The 12070-nt window shown below is 53.6% G+C and overlaps 1 protein-coding gene across 2 annotated transcripts in view; it reads right to left on the bottom strand.

Annotated features, from left to right (window-relative positions):
• Tmco4 (transmembrane and coiled-coil domains 4) overlaps positions 1–12070 on the bottom strand; it is a 73299-nt gene that overhangs the window by 36119 nt on the left and 25110 nt on the right. For both annotated transcript variants that reach the window (XM_076863285.2, XM_076863286.2), the window contains exon 6: positions 6561–6693. In XM_076863285.2, the coding sequence (XP_076719400.2) occupies positions 6561–6693 (133 nt within the window). The remainder of the gene's footprint in view (positions 1–6560; positions 6694–12070) is intronic.

Genomic DNA, 12070 nt, shown 5'->3' with positions numbered 1-12070 from the left:
TGCTGTGTACAATGGTGACAGTAAGGTGGCCCTCACCGTTGCTGAGTGGAGCCAGAGCTCATTCCTGCTGTGCCTATTGGGTCCACTGCACTTAGTGTGACTGGCACAGAGCGGAAACCCACGCGCCCAAACCCTCAGTTGTTTCCTTCCTGTGGCTTCCTTGTGGAAGTGGAGTCAGCTGGGCACCCTGAGCTGCCACCTCTGTGGCTTTCTGCCAGCTCCCAGGGGTAAAGCCCGGCACTGCCTGCAGAGCCGCAGAAGCCATCGCTTCTCAGCCTGGGTGGCCCTGGTGACCACGTGCAGAGCAAAAGGAGCCAGCGGCCCACATCTTGCACACCAGGGGCTGCTTTCCCACGGTGGAGACATTTTTTGGCAGCATTGGAAGGGAACCCAGAGCCTCGGGCAGGCTAGGCAAGCGCTCTGCCTCTGAGCCACGTCCCCAGCCCCCTTAGTTAGCGGGGTGGGATGACGCGGAGCCGCAGTCATCTGGCAGAGCGGGTGACGACTGAGGGGAGCCTGATGTCAGGATTGACTGGCAAACTCAGGGGTGACTTCTACCTCCACTGCAGTGGTGGGCTGGGCCACCAGGGTCCCTCCCTGTGGGAAGACTGTCCAATCACGACTCAGTGTCCTGGGGGATGGGTTTCAGGACCCCTCAGATGCCCCAATCCACAGGCGCTCAAGTCCTTATATAAAAGGGTGTGGTATTTTCTTAGAACCTACACACATCCCACTGTAAACTTTAAACCATCTCTAGATTTCTTGTAATATCGTGCAAAGGCTATGGGGATAGGAGTTAGACTTACTGTTTGGGGGGTAAGGACAAGGGGAAAATGTCCCTGTATTTTCACGAGACCCAATTTCCCCCGCCCCTCCCTTTTTTTTTTTTTTTTTTTTTTTTGGTATTGGGGATTGAACCCAGCAGGATTTTACCACTGAGCTACTTTTCAGTCCTTTTTTACTTTATTTTAGAGACAGGGCCTCTCTATATTGTGGAAGCTAGCCTCCAACTTGCGATCCTCCTGCCTCAGCCTCCCAAGTTGTTGCAATTACAGGCATGTACATTGCACCTGGTGAATTTTTTTATTTTTAGGGTTATAGATGGACACTCTACCTTTATTTATTTTTTATGTGGTGCTGAAGATTGAACCCAGTGCCTCATATGTGTTAGGCAAGCGCTCTGTCACTGAGCTACAACCCCAGCCTCAGCGCCTGGTGAATTTAAAAATAATAATAATTTTCATCCGTGGTTGGTTAAATCTGAGGATATGGAACCTGCTGGCCGACTGCACGTCCCTGCCCTGGGTGGTCATGTGGCCTACTCTAACAGCTGAAATGCAGGCAGAAGTAATGGTTGCTACTGGTGGAGCCTTTAAGACTGCAGGAGCCGGCTGGGCCTATAATCCCAGTGACTTGGGAGGCTGAGGCAGGAGGATTGGGAGTTCAAAGCCAGCCTCAGCAACTTGGTGAGGCCCTCAGCAACTTCACGAGACCCTGTCTCTAAATAAAATATAAAAAAATCTCTGGACTCAGTGATGAAGTATCCCTGGGGTTCAATCCCCGGTGCCAAAGAAAACAAAAACTGCCGGAGGTGGCTATGTCTCCTTTGGCTCTGACCTGGGACCAGCATCATTCCAGGCAAACTGGAACTCAGAACCAAGCCAATGTGGATGACAGTCACAGCCAACCTGCAGTGGACACATGGTATGGGCCAGACCCGAGTCTTCAACGCTGGCTATTGGGATCTGGGCCTTATTTGTTACAGCAACCAAGTCTACCTCTCCTGATGGCCAGAACTCCACTTTCTCTGTGCCCATGCACAAATTGCTTGTTCCTCCTGAGTTCCTTCATTGAACGCGAGCATAACAACAGTGTGTAATTCCCAGGGGTGGGGAGGCCAAAATGAGCCATGTGGTCACTGGCCTACTGTAACCATCCAGTACATACACCTGTCGCTATTATCATCCTTTTTATTATCACAATAATTTCCTCCTAAACAGGGGCTGGTGATATACTTTGCCCCTTGATTGCTTTGCCCCTTAATTGATAATCCTTCATTCAGTTCAAAGAGGAAGGTTGGAAATTATTGATTTTTTTTGGCAGAGCTAAAGACCTGACGGAAAAAAAGGCCAGCTGGTGACAACGTTCAACAGGGGCACGTACCAGGACCTGCACGTGGCTCTGAGTCAGCAGCGCCTGTGTTCAACAATCACTGGCTGGGGAGCGGGCAGAACTGGGGATGGGTGTCTCGAGCCCAGGTCTGCTGGGGCACTCAATTTTTTTTCTTTCCACTATTGGGGATTGAACTCTGAGGTACCCCATCCCCAGACTTTTTTTTTTTTTTTTTTTTTTTTTTTTTAGAGTCTCACTAAGTTGCTGAGGCTGGCCTCAAACTTTCAATCCTCCTTCCTCAGCCTCCTGAGTCGCTGGGATCACAAGTGATCACCACTGCATCTGGCTACTGAGTTGGCCAATTCTTTTGAGCCGTGTTTTCCTGACTTAGGAAAAGAACATGGGAAATGACCCCGTGGAGGTGAGGAGAGCGCAGCGCTTCGGTTGCCAATGTCAGGTAGCAAAGTATGACCAGGTGCTGGCTCCCTGCTTCCCTCTAGGCTGTAAAGACTTCAGGATAGTGTCACCTCCTCAGTGTGTCATTCAGGACCTCTGTGTCCTGTCCCCGCCTCCCACCCCAACTTCACCTTCATCACTTCCTAACTCAGGCTCTCCTCTGCAGAACTGGAACCACTTGCAGGTTCGTGGCCTGTACCCGAGCTCCATCAGGCCCTGGGACCGCAAGGACCTTCTCTCCTTCCTGCGCCCAGCTTGACATCACTCATCCTCCAAAAGTCAGCTGGAACGTGACGCCTCCTCCAGGAAGCCTGCCTTGAGCCCCAAGGTTGCTAAAATCTGGGCTCTGAGTCCCCTGAACCGTCTGTAGCATATTTATCGGGAACTCTAGGCCAGTGTTTTCAAAGGTCCCTGCTAAAAGAATCTCTGGGCATGAGGATGAGGAAGCTCATCAGTAACACCCTCTCCAGGGATTCTGCTCTATCCCAACTTTGAAGGTTGCTGGGCCCAGGCCAAGCCATTTCCAGCTCTCTATCCTCTGCAGCTTGCCCTGGGCCTGGGGCAGAGGGTTCTCAGAAAATGTTTCTTGAATAGAATGCAATTATTCCCACAAAGATTGGGGTGACCACCTTGCTGTGGCGACACAGCCTGCTATTTGTTATGAAAAGGGGCACTGGGTGCTGCAGTGCGTGCCTGTAATCCCAGTGACCTGGGAGGCTGAGGCAGGAGGATCAAAAGTTTGAGGCCAGTCTGAGCAACTTAGTGAGACCCTGTCTCAAAATAAAAAAAACAGAAAGGGCTGGGGATGTGGCTCAGTGGTAAAGTGCCCCTGGATTCAAACCCCAGTACAAAAAAAAAAAAAAAAAAAAAGGAAACAGAGGGGCACAGATCAGGTGTTTTGGCTAAATAAAATCATGCAGAGTAGATCAATCACAGTCTGAAAACTTTCGTGATTACTTCCCATTTGTTGTTTTATTTTATTTTTTGGGTTACCGGGATTGAACTCAGGGACACTCGACCACTGAGCCACATCCTCAGCCCTATTTTGTATTTTATTTTGAGACAGGGTCTCACTGAGTTGCTTAGGGCCTCGCCATTGCTGAGGCTGGCTTTGATCTCCTGAGCCTCTTGCCTCAGCCTCCTGAGCGGCTGGGATTACCTGCGTGCACCACCGCACCTGGCCCATTTGTTGTTAAGAAGCTCACTAAGCTCCTGAGTTAGTCCTGGCACTGTCTGCTTCTAGATTCCTCCTAGGGTGACATCTACACGTCCCTGGTGCCTGACAGTCGTCACTTTAATCTGAGTTTGATGGAGGAGAGCACATGGCCTGATTGGAATCAAACACTGAGCCGTGTCCGCGGGCCTGGGCAGCTGTGTGATTTGAATGCCTGGCTCCAGCACAGCGAGTCCACTTCACAAAGACAGGGTGGGTGACCGGCCTCCTCCTGCTTTGCGTGATCATTTAAATGTTTATCAGCATTCGCTGATTGGAAAAGAAGGTATTTTTCCTAGAGTTACTTCGCTGAGTTATTCTGGCCTGACAATCACCCGACTGGCCACTCTCCCTTTTAATATGTGCACGCTCTTAGCAATTCTTTGCTACGCAAAATGAACAGACTCCCTGGTCATTGTGAATTATCCCAGATTTCTCCCCCCACTCCCCCAGGTACTTCTGCTGATGGACTTTCAGCGGCTAACGCTCAGGAGGTGACGTCTGCGCTGTCACATCTAGATCGCATCCTCCCTTTTCCTGGGAAGCACAGATTCAGATGACTCCAAATCCAGGTGACAGCTCTGTCCCTCTTATAGACTTTGCCCTGTGCTTAGACACGAGGGCAGCCCGTACCAGGGTACGATCCCTGGCCGCTCTCACGTCTGTCTGGATCACTAGAAAGGAGCTTGGGTTGGCTTTCCCTGTCACCAGAGCAGAGCCAAGGCCACGTGGAGGCTTGGGTCAGATCCCCAGCTGATGCCTAAAGACACCCCAAGAAGGGCACGGCACCGACGCTGCGCGTCTCATAGGGCCACGGATAGACCTTACTCACCGCCCTCGGCTCTCCCACCCTGAGATCCTCCTCAGCATCTGCTCTGGGCCTCTGAGCGCCGCAGCCCGCCCCCTGCTTTGTTGTCCTCACCTTCTCGGGTGAACAGACAGGGGGCGCTCTCTCTCCCAGGGGCCCAGGGGTCCTTTCCTAGTAAAAGCTCAGAATTTAGCCAAACAGAGAATTCTCTTCACTCCCTTCTTCAGCGTTCAGGAGGGAACCTGGGATTGCCAACCAGGTCTCGAGGGATACAGTAAATGACATTCAGACCGGACGTGGTGGCTCTGAACACTAGCTGCAAAGAAGCACCTCCCAGAAACACGCAGCCTTGGAGTTAAAAGGAATCTACCTGCCATTCGTTTGATCCCCTAATTGCAAAAAAAAAGGGTGTTGGTGCCCAGAGAGGACAAGCAGCCTGCCCAATGTCACACAGAGAGTTAGTAGCAGAATCGAACTGAAAACCAGGCCCCTTGGTAGACAGATGCTGTGTCTCCGCTGGGCCTCAGATCTTCCTGGAGACCACAGACAGAATCTGAGAGGTCTTCATAATCCCTAAAACTACATTTTCCCCCCCTGGGGAGAGGGTGCATATGCAATAATAACACAATTATAATAGTATCATTGAAAACAGCAAATCATGAGATTTACGGACCAGTTACTCCATCCCAGGCTCCTGTGAAGTGCTTTACACGTATGAACTCATTTCAGACCCACAAGAATCCGATGAGGAACACCCCACTGTTGTCCCCATTTTGCACACGAGGACACGGAGGCCCAGAGAAGCTACACCTTGCTCAAGGTCACGTGGCTGGCAGAGTTGGAGCCGGGCCGTGTTAGAACGTCTGGTTTCCATCTTCCCTGATCTGGCGTTGCTGATATCATCAGAACAAATCCCCCTGGGTAAAACACTCCTCCCTGACAGTAAGATTTCTAAGTAGGAGCCGAGAAGTTCCCTAATTTCAAGGCTCCAAGGCCCTGCTAATTTCTCACACAGCCAAAGAGCCGGGCGGCCCTGGCGACTGTCTGGCCCAGGCCTCTCCTTCCTGACGCAGCTCTGGGAGTCAAGCAGGGATGGTTTTAGGTTAATTCCACAAATCACCTTTGCTCCTTTCTCAAGGTCCTTTGCCCCATAAACCCTGGTGGAGGCGGCTCTGGCTCTGAACTTGACTTCAGGGCTAAACTTCCAACTGGGCTGAGCTGGTGTGACCGGGCTGCTCAAAGAAAGACACAGTGGATGAAGGGGACCAGGGCTGGGCGGACGTGCCTGGTGCCAGCCGCCCTCAATTAGGCTGCGACAAGGTAATTGATTTATTGCCCTGGGGTTCGATTCCCTTTTACAAAGAGCTGGCCAAGAGTCACCAGGGTCATTTCCCTCCGCTTCTGCTCTAGAGCCGATGGGCTCAGGGACACGGGGGACGGGGGAAGGATGGGATCCCGTGAGCACCTGCGGTGTGCCAGCTCGGGGCCAGGCACTTCGTGTGGTCACAGTCTTCTTTCCCAGTGACTCTGGGAGGCTGTTTGTCCTTCCTGATTTATAGGTAGGACTGTTTCAGTCTAGAGAAAGAGGCCACCTGCTCGAGATCCCATGGCACTGGGTGTCAGAAGTGGGATTTGGAGCCGGGTCATCTGGGCCCATGGACAAGCTGTCACAAGAGTGTGAGTGGAGCAGGGTGATGGGGACGTGGGGTGTTGAAGTCATAGATTCCAGGCCTTAACATTCATTCGTCCGATTCTCTCTTCTTACAAATGAAGACTGAGGCCCAGAGAGGGCATGCGGCTTGCTTAGGTCACACAGGGAGTTGGGCTACCACTGGGACTCTGTCCAGTGCTCCTTCCACCCACAGCACCATTTCTCAATTGGGAGAAGGGGCTCTGTTATCTGCAAAGTGCGGATTTCCTCAGGTGGACATCTGCGCTCCCTGTGGGGAGGGGCTGGTAGGGCTTTCTTACTCAGATTCCTCCTCCTTGGTCTCCTTCAGACTCTCAAGGAATGTCTCTTCAAGGACGTCCAACTCCTCCAAGGGCACCTGGAGCAGGGAGGTCATGTGGCAAACGAGGACTCTGGCCCGGGCATCATAGCGCCCTCGAAAGAGAGAACATGGGGAAAAATCAACAGTTGAGGTTTTTAAACACTGAGATGCCAACCATGGTGTAATTAACAAAGGCCAAACCTAGAAACATCCTACCCACGAGGCTCTGTGAGTTATAAAACAGCACCGCTTCTAGAATGGAGTACTACGCAACCATCAAAATGTTAACCAAAAGCTAGGTGGTTCTTCTCGCCAATCCAATGGACGAAGATCAGTCATTTAAATCCCAAGGTTGGGGGGCTGGGGAATGTAGCTGAGTGGTAGAGTGCTTGCCTAGCGTTCATGAGGCCTTGGGTTCAATCCCCACTAACACACACAATCCCCAGGTTGGTAAGAAAATGATAAAAACCAGTGCTCAAAGATACTGCTGCCGGGAGTGTACCATGGTACCAACTTTCTGACAGGAAATTTGGCAACTATGTTATCCACTTTTTTTAAAAAAAAGGTAGATCCTCTTTGTCCCACAAGTTCCATTTCTGAAATCCTAAACTTAAAGAAAACAATTCTTAGCACAGAAAATATTTAGCAAACAAAAGCACTAATGAAAGTAAAGTCCGGGTTTAGAACATGAAATTGGAAATAGTCTGGAGATTTCTAACTTCAGGGAATTAAATAAACAATGTACATCCCTCCAGGGGACGCTGTGGGGTCCTAGAGAAAGGCCTTCCAAGGAAACTCTGTAATGACGTTTGAAACGGAATTGCTCAGACAATAAGACACATTTTAAAAGTTGGATGAAGACCGATTCCCTGGTGTGTCCTAGGGTCCCAATTAGGAAACAGGACACGACAGAAAACGGACCCATCGTGAACCTGGGTGGACTTCATAATTGGAAAAATAAACCTCTCAAAATTCAGCCACGAGTGTCCATCTGAACTCTACACAGTCCAAGAATCTGAAAGACGATCCGAATACCCGGTCAGTAAGGGACGAGGGGTCAGAAAGAGGAAAAATGAGCCGATTCTCCTGAGAACACCAGGACAGTGCCGTCCACACAAGGTGGCCCTCGTCCACCCAGCTCTGATTCCACACTGGCCTCAGCTGCCACCCCCTCCACTCGCCAGGCGGTAGGTGGCCCCCGTGTGGCCTCCTCTTGGGGGCCTCAGAACACACCACCTAACCACCAAGCCAGGCATGGGGGTCTCTGCATCCTCCTGTCCCTCACCCTCACACGCAATGTCCCTAGCAACTTGTGTCCCACATCCAGCTCTTTCCACTGCAGCACCCACCCAGCTCAGGCCACTGGCACCTCCGAGCAAATCCACAGTGGGTCCTCCGCCTGTGTCCCATCTCGGCCCACAGAGCCCAGCCTCTGCTGGCAGCCTGCATGCGGGGACCAGCCTCCCCCAGCTCCCTTCCTTCCTCAACACTAACTCCAGCCCCAAGCACCCATGTCACCCAGGTGCCGGTCAATTGGACACTCTCAGTTTTAACCCCCCGCTGCCATTTTCTATCTAAGGGGCCTTGGATCTCTTTATCCCTCTGACCCCGAGAGAAGAATGTCAACTGCAGAAGTTGGTGCTGCCTAGAGACAGTGAAATTTCAATACATTTTTCTTTACAATAAAAGAAAAGCATAGATCGCCACAGGGCTTTGTGCGAAGTGAGCTGTATTAGTTTCCTGTGGCTGCTGTAACAAATACCAGGCTGAGGACAATACAAATGGGTCACCACACAGTCCTACGGCCAAATATCTTAAAATCAAGGCCGTGTTCCTTTGGAGGTGCCAGGACAGAATGCCCTCCTTGTCCTGCCCTGTTTCCCCTCTTAGAAGGACCCTGGGATTCCGCTGAGCCCCGGATGGCCTGGGATCATCTCCCCACCCCAAGAAGCCTCCAGCCTCAAAGTCCTTTTGCCACAAAGGGTCTGTTAAGGGTTCCGGGGATTTGGAGGTGGACATCTTTGGGGACATTATTCTGCCCGTCACTTAAGCCTTGAACTTTTATTTCCCCCAAGATGCGGCTCAGCCCCCAGCTCCTCTTGGAACCTCCTGTGGATCTCTCCTTGCACCGAGGGTCTGTGGTCCCCACCCAGGGCTCTCTGGAAGCGTCGTCCCGCAGTGACTGAACTGGTCTGCGTTCTCCTAGGCCCAGGCCGGCTGTCGGGATGTCCACCCCAGCACCCACCTCGGGCGAGGCACACGGGTTTCCTGAGTCCTGACTTAGAGGACCCTCCTTTCCCTGGCCTCGGGTTTCCGAGGGAGGGACTGGTCAATGTCACAGCCCCCGAGGTTGTGAAGTTGGAGGTTTTGGCTTCTGCAGAAATCAGGTTCTTCCTGGCCTGGGGTCCCTGGAGCCAGGCATGGTGCCCGGGGTCCCGGGGCTGCCTCCTGGGCCAGGAGCTGTCTACGTGTCAGGGGACAGACAAGAGCCCGACTCGGGGTTACTGGGCTAATGACGGCTCCGCAGACACAGCAGCTCCCTGAGGGAGGGAAACCGCTGCCCCCAGGTGATGTGGAAAGCAAGGCTTGGCCTGATGATTAATGGGCGGCCTGATAATCAATGGGCGGCCTGATAATCAGAGCTCACTCAGGCTCACGGGTCAAGGCGGCAGTGATTCAGCCTTCAGCAGACGGCTGCCAGGTGCAGGGTGATTAATGTTCCGTAGAAATGTCAGACCGGGGCTCGGTTCCGTGGAAGGGTCACTCCCAGCATCTGGGTGAGTGGCTGCTGGTCTGAGGCAGGTGGGTGGGGTCCCGAGCCCCAGGCTACCAGGGACGCTGGGGTTCTCGTCTTGGTGCCACTGCCCGCTGCCAGGTGCCAACTCCCCGATGCAGGGCCTGTCCACCCTTCCACTCTGGGGCTGGGGCCAAGGGCCCGGACACCCTTCTCGATTCCTCTGGTATCCTCATCCTGACATCCAACCTCCCAGGTACATTCTGGGCCCATGCATTCAGCTGCATCTCCACTGCCACCACCTGCCACCTCACAGTAAAATCCACACTTCTTCCCGTGGTCTGCAAGACCCCTTCCTGCTGCCCTCTCTCATCCCATCTTCCATCCATCCCTGCTTCACGCACCAGTATCTGTCCTTCTGAGAAGCCAAGCTCCTGCCTGCCTCAGGACCTTTGCACAGTGGTTCTGGGTACCTGGGAAGTTCCTTCCCCAGAGCTCTGCCAGGCTGGTGCTTTTCCACTGGTGAAGCCTCAACTTAAGTATCAACTTCTTGGAGAGGCCAGTTGGCTCCTGAATGGGAGTAGCCCCTCTCTTGGTCACCCTGTCCCCATTACCAGGTTTCCTACCATTGTTCTATCTGGGAATGGATGGTGATGTACATGGTTATTGTCTGGCTCAACCCATCAGAAGGACAGAACCTTTGCTTGGTTCCTTGCTGTCCCTGTGCCTGGGACAATGTCTGAGTTAGTAGGTGCACAGTTAAGATGTATTGGCTCATTAACTGAAGTTCTCCCCGGCCGGCCAGGTCCTCTGCTGAGCCCACTCACCCCAAGCAGCAAACACAAAAAACCTTTCCGCTTCCCACGTCCTCTTGAGACTTACTGTTTCCAGAACTGTCCAGGTCCTGCTCCCCCAGGGCACACGGGCTGAGGCCGGTGGTGACTTCCCCTAAGTGCCCGAGCTTGAGTGTCCAGAGCCCTCTGAGACCTGCTCGTGGCTCAGTTTCCTTCCTCAAAGTCCACCTCCTCCAGGAAGCCCTCCCTGGCCCACTCCGCTGCTTTCTGCTTCCTTACCGTGAACGACTTCTTCGCATCAGACCTGAAATCTCCTTCTTTGCTTGCCTGTCTTTCTCTCTAGAATCTAAGTTCCAAATTCACTGGGCGTCCCTGGCACAGGGGCCCCTGTCCCTGACACTCGGGCCCCTGCCTAAAACAAAACAGCTTTGATCATCTTCCCACGAGCGGAACTCTGTTGGGAGAGGTCTAAGACATGGCGGGTGGAGACGCTGGGAGGTCTCTGTGTCCCCTTCGGACAGAAGTGTCCCACGGCTCGTGAGTGACTGATCTGGAAGCTTCATTCAGCCGCTGGTTGCTCTGAGTCTGTGCCTCATGCTCGGCGGACACAGGGTTCCCAGGTCCTCCGACCACCCAGGAGGCAGGTGGTGACTCCATCTTATCAAAGTGGAGACAGGCGCAGTGCGCTCTGGCCACCGCTCACGTTCACCTGCCAGCAAGTCGCCAAGTGGGCAGTCTGGCCACAGAAGCCGTGCCCTTGAGCCCCCTGGTGACCTGGGAACCCAGGTCAGGGCCAGCAGGACAAGGTCTTCCACACTCGCCGGTCCCTCCCAAAGCAGCCTCTGACGTCGACGTGCGGCAGTGGGTGCTCCGTCCCTGGGGGGCGGCGGCCCTCACCAGCAGCAGCACCCTGGGCTCCTGAGGTCCCCTCTAGATTGGAGATCCAAGGGCAGGGTGCCTGCGTGTCCTTCCAGTCAGGGACCTTCAGAAGTCCGTAGCCCAACAGCGACTTGGTGATGTGGCGTCTTAACCCCACTTGGGGGACGGGGGCGTCTTGAACTTCAGTGTCATGAAGGTCACCCGGGAGCCCATGAACACTCAGTCTCTTGCTGGACATGCAGAGGTCTGGGGAGGGGCTCTGGAATTTGTCCCTGTGACCAGCCCCCCAGGGGATTCTGAAGCAGGTGTTTCCTACTCCAAGAGACAGAGCAGGGGGCTCTCCTGCCGCAGAGACCAGCTCTTGCAGGTCGGAGGTGGCCTGGATCACTCCCGCCCAGAGTCAGGAGTGTGACCAAGAGACCCTCCTGCACCTCGGCAGGGAAGGAAACCAGCACCTGGGCCTGACCAAGTGCCAGAGCTTGTGTCTGTGACTGCTGAGCCCCCCACCTTCCTAGGAAGCATTACGATGCCCCATTTTGCCAACTGAGGGAAGGACACACGCAGAGAGGTTAAGGAACTTTCCCAAAGTCACACAGCTGAGAGAGCGGTGGATTGTGATCCAGGATCATCTGACGACATCGTTTCTGCTCATCCCACTGTGGCTGTCTTCTAAAGGCAAATTCCCGGCTCTTGAATAAGGGGCTCTAGGACAAGCCCACACGGCCAGCTGCGAATCCGATCCCCTGTGCACATGGGTCACAGTCATACTCAGGGATAACCCTAGGCCATGGGCCACAGGCTCACTAAAAGTTGACAGATGACCCAGGAGACCAGTTCTTTGGAAAGGGAGAGTGGGTGGTTGGAGGCTGGAGGGCAAACCAGGCACATCGCGGCTCTGCCACCAGGGGGCAGGAGTGTGCCATCCATGCCCAGCTGCCCACCAGACACACAAGCTCACACTGGGGGAGTCCGGGCAGCCCAGCTGGTCCCCTGGGTGGGGAAGCTGGGAACACCGCCAGAGCCAACCTGGGCATTCCTGCCAGAGCTGGGGCTGGAATGCACATTCCTGGACCCTTGCCAGCA

This window comes from Callospermophilus lateralis, chromosome 7 (genome assembly GCF_048772815.1).
Source record: "Callospermophilus lateralis isolate mCalLat2 chromosome 7, mCalLat2.hap1, whole genome shotgun sequence".
Lineage (NCBI taxonomy): Eukaryota > Metazoa > Chordata > Mammalia > Rodentia > Sciuridae > Callospermophilus > Callospermophilus lateralis.
The sequence above is the reverse complement of the archived record's forward strand: the minus strand, read 5'-3'. Positions and strand labels throughout refer to the sequence as shown.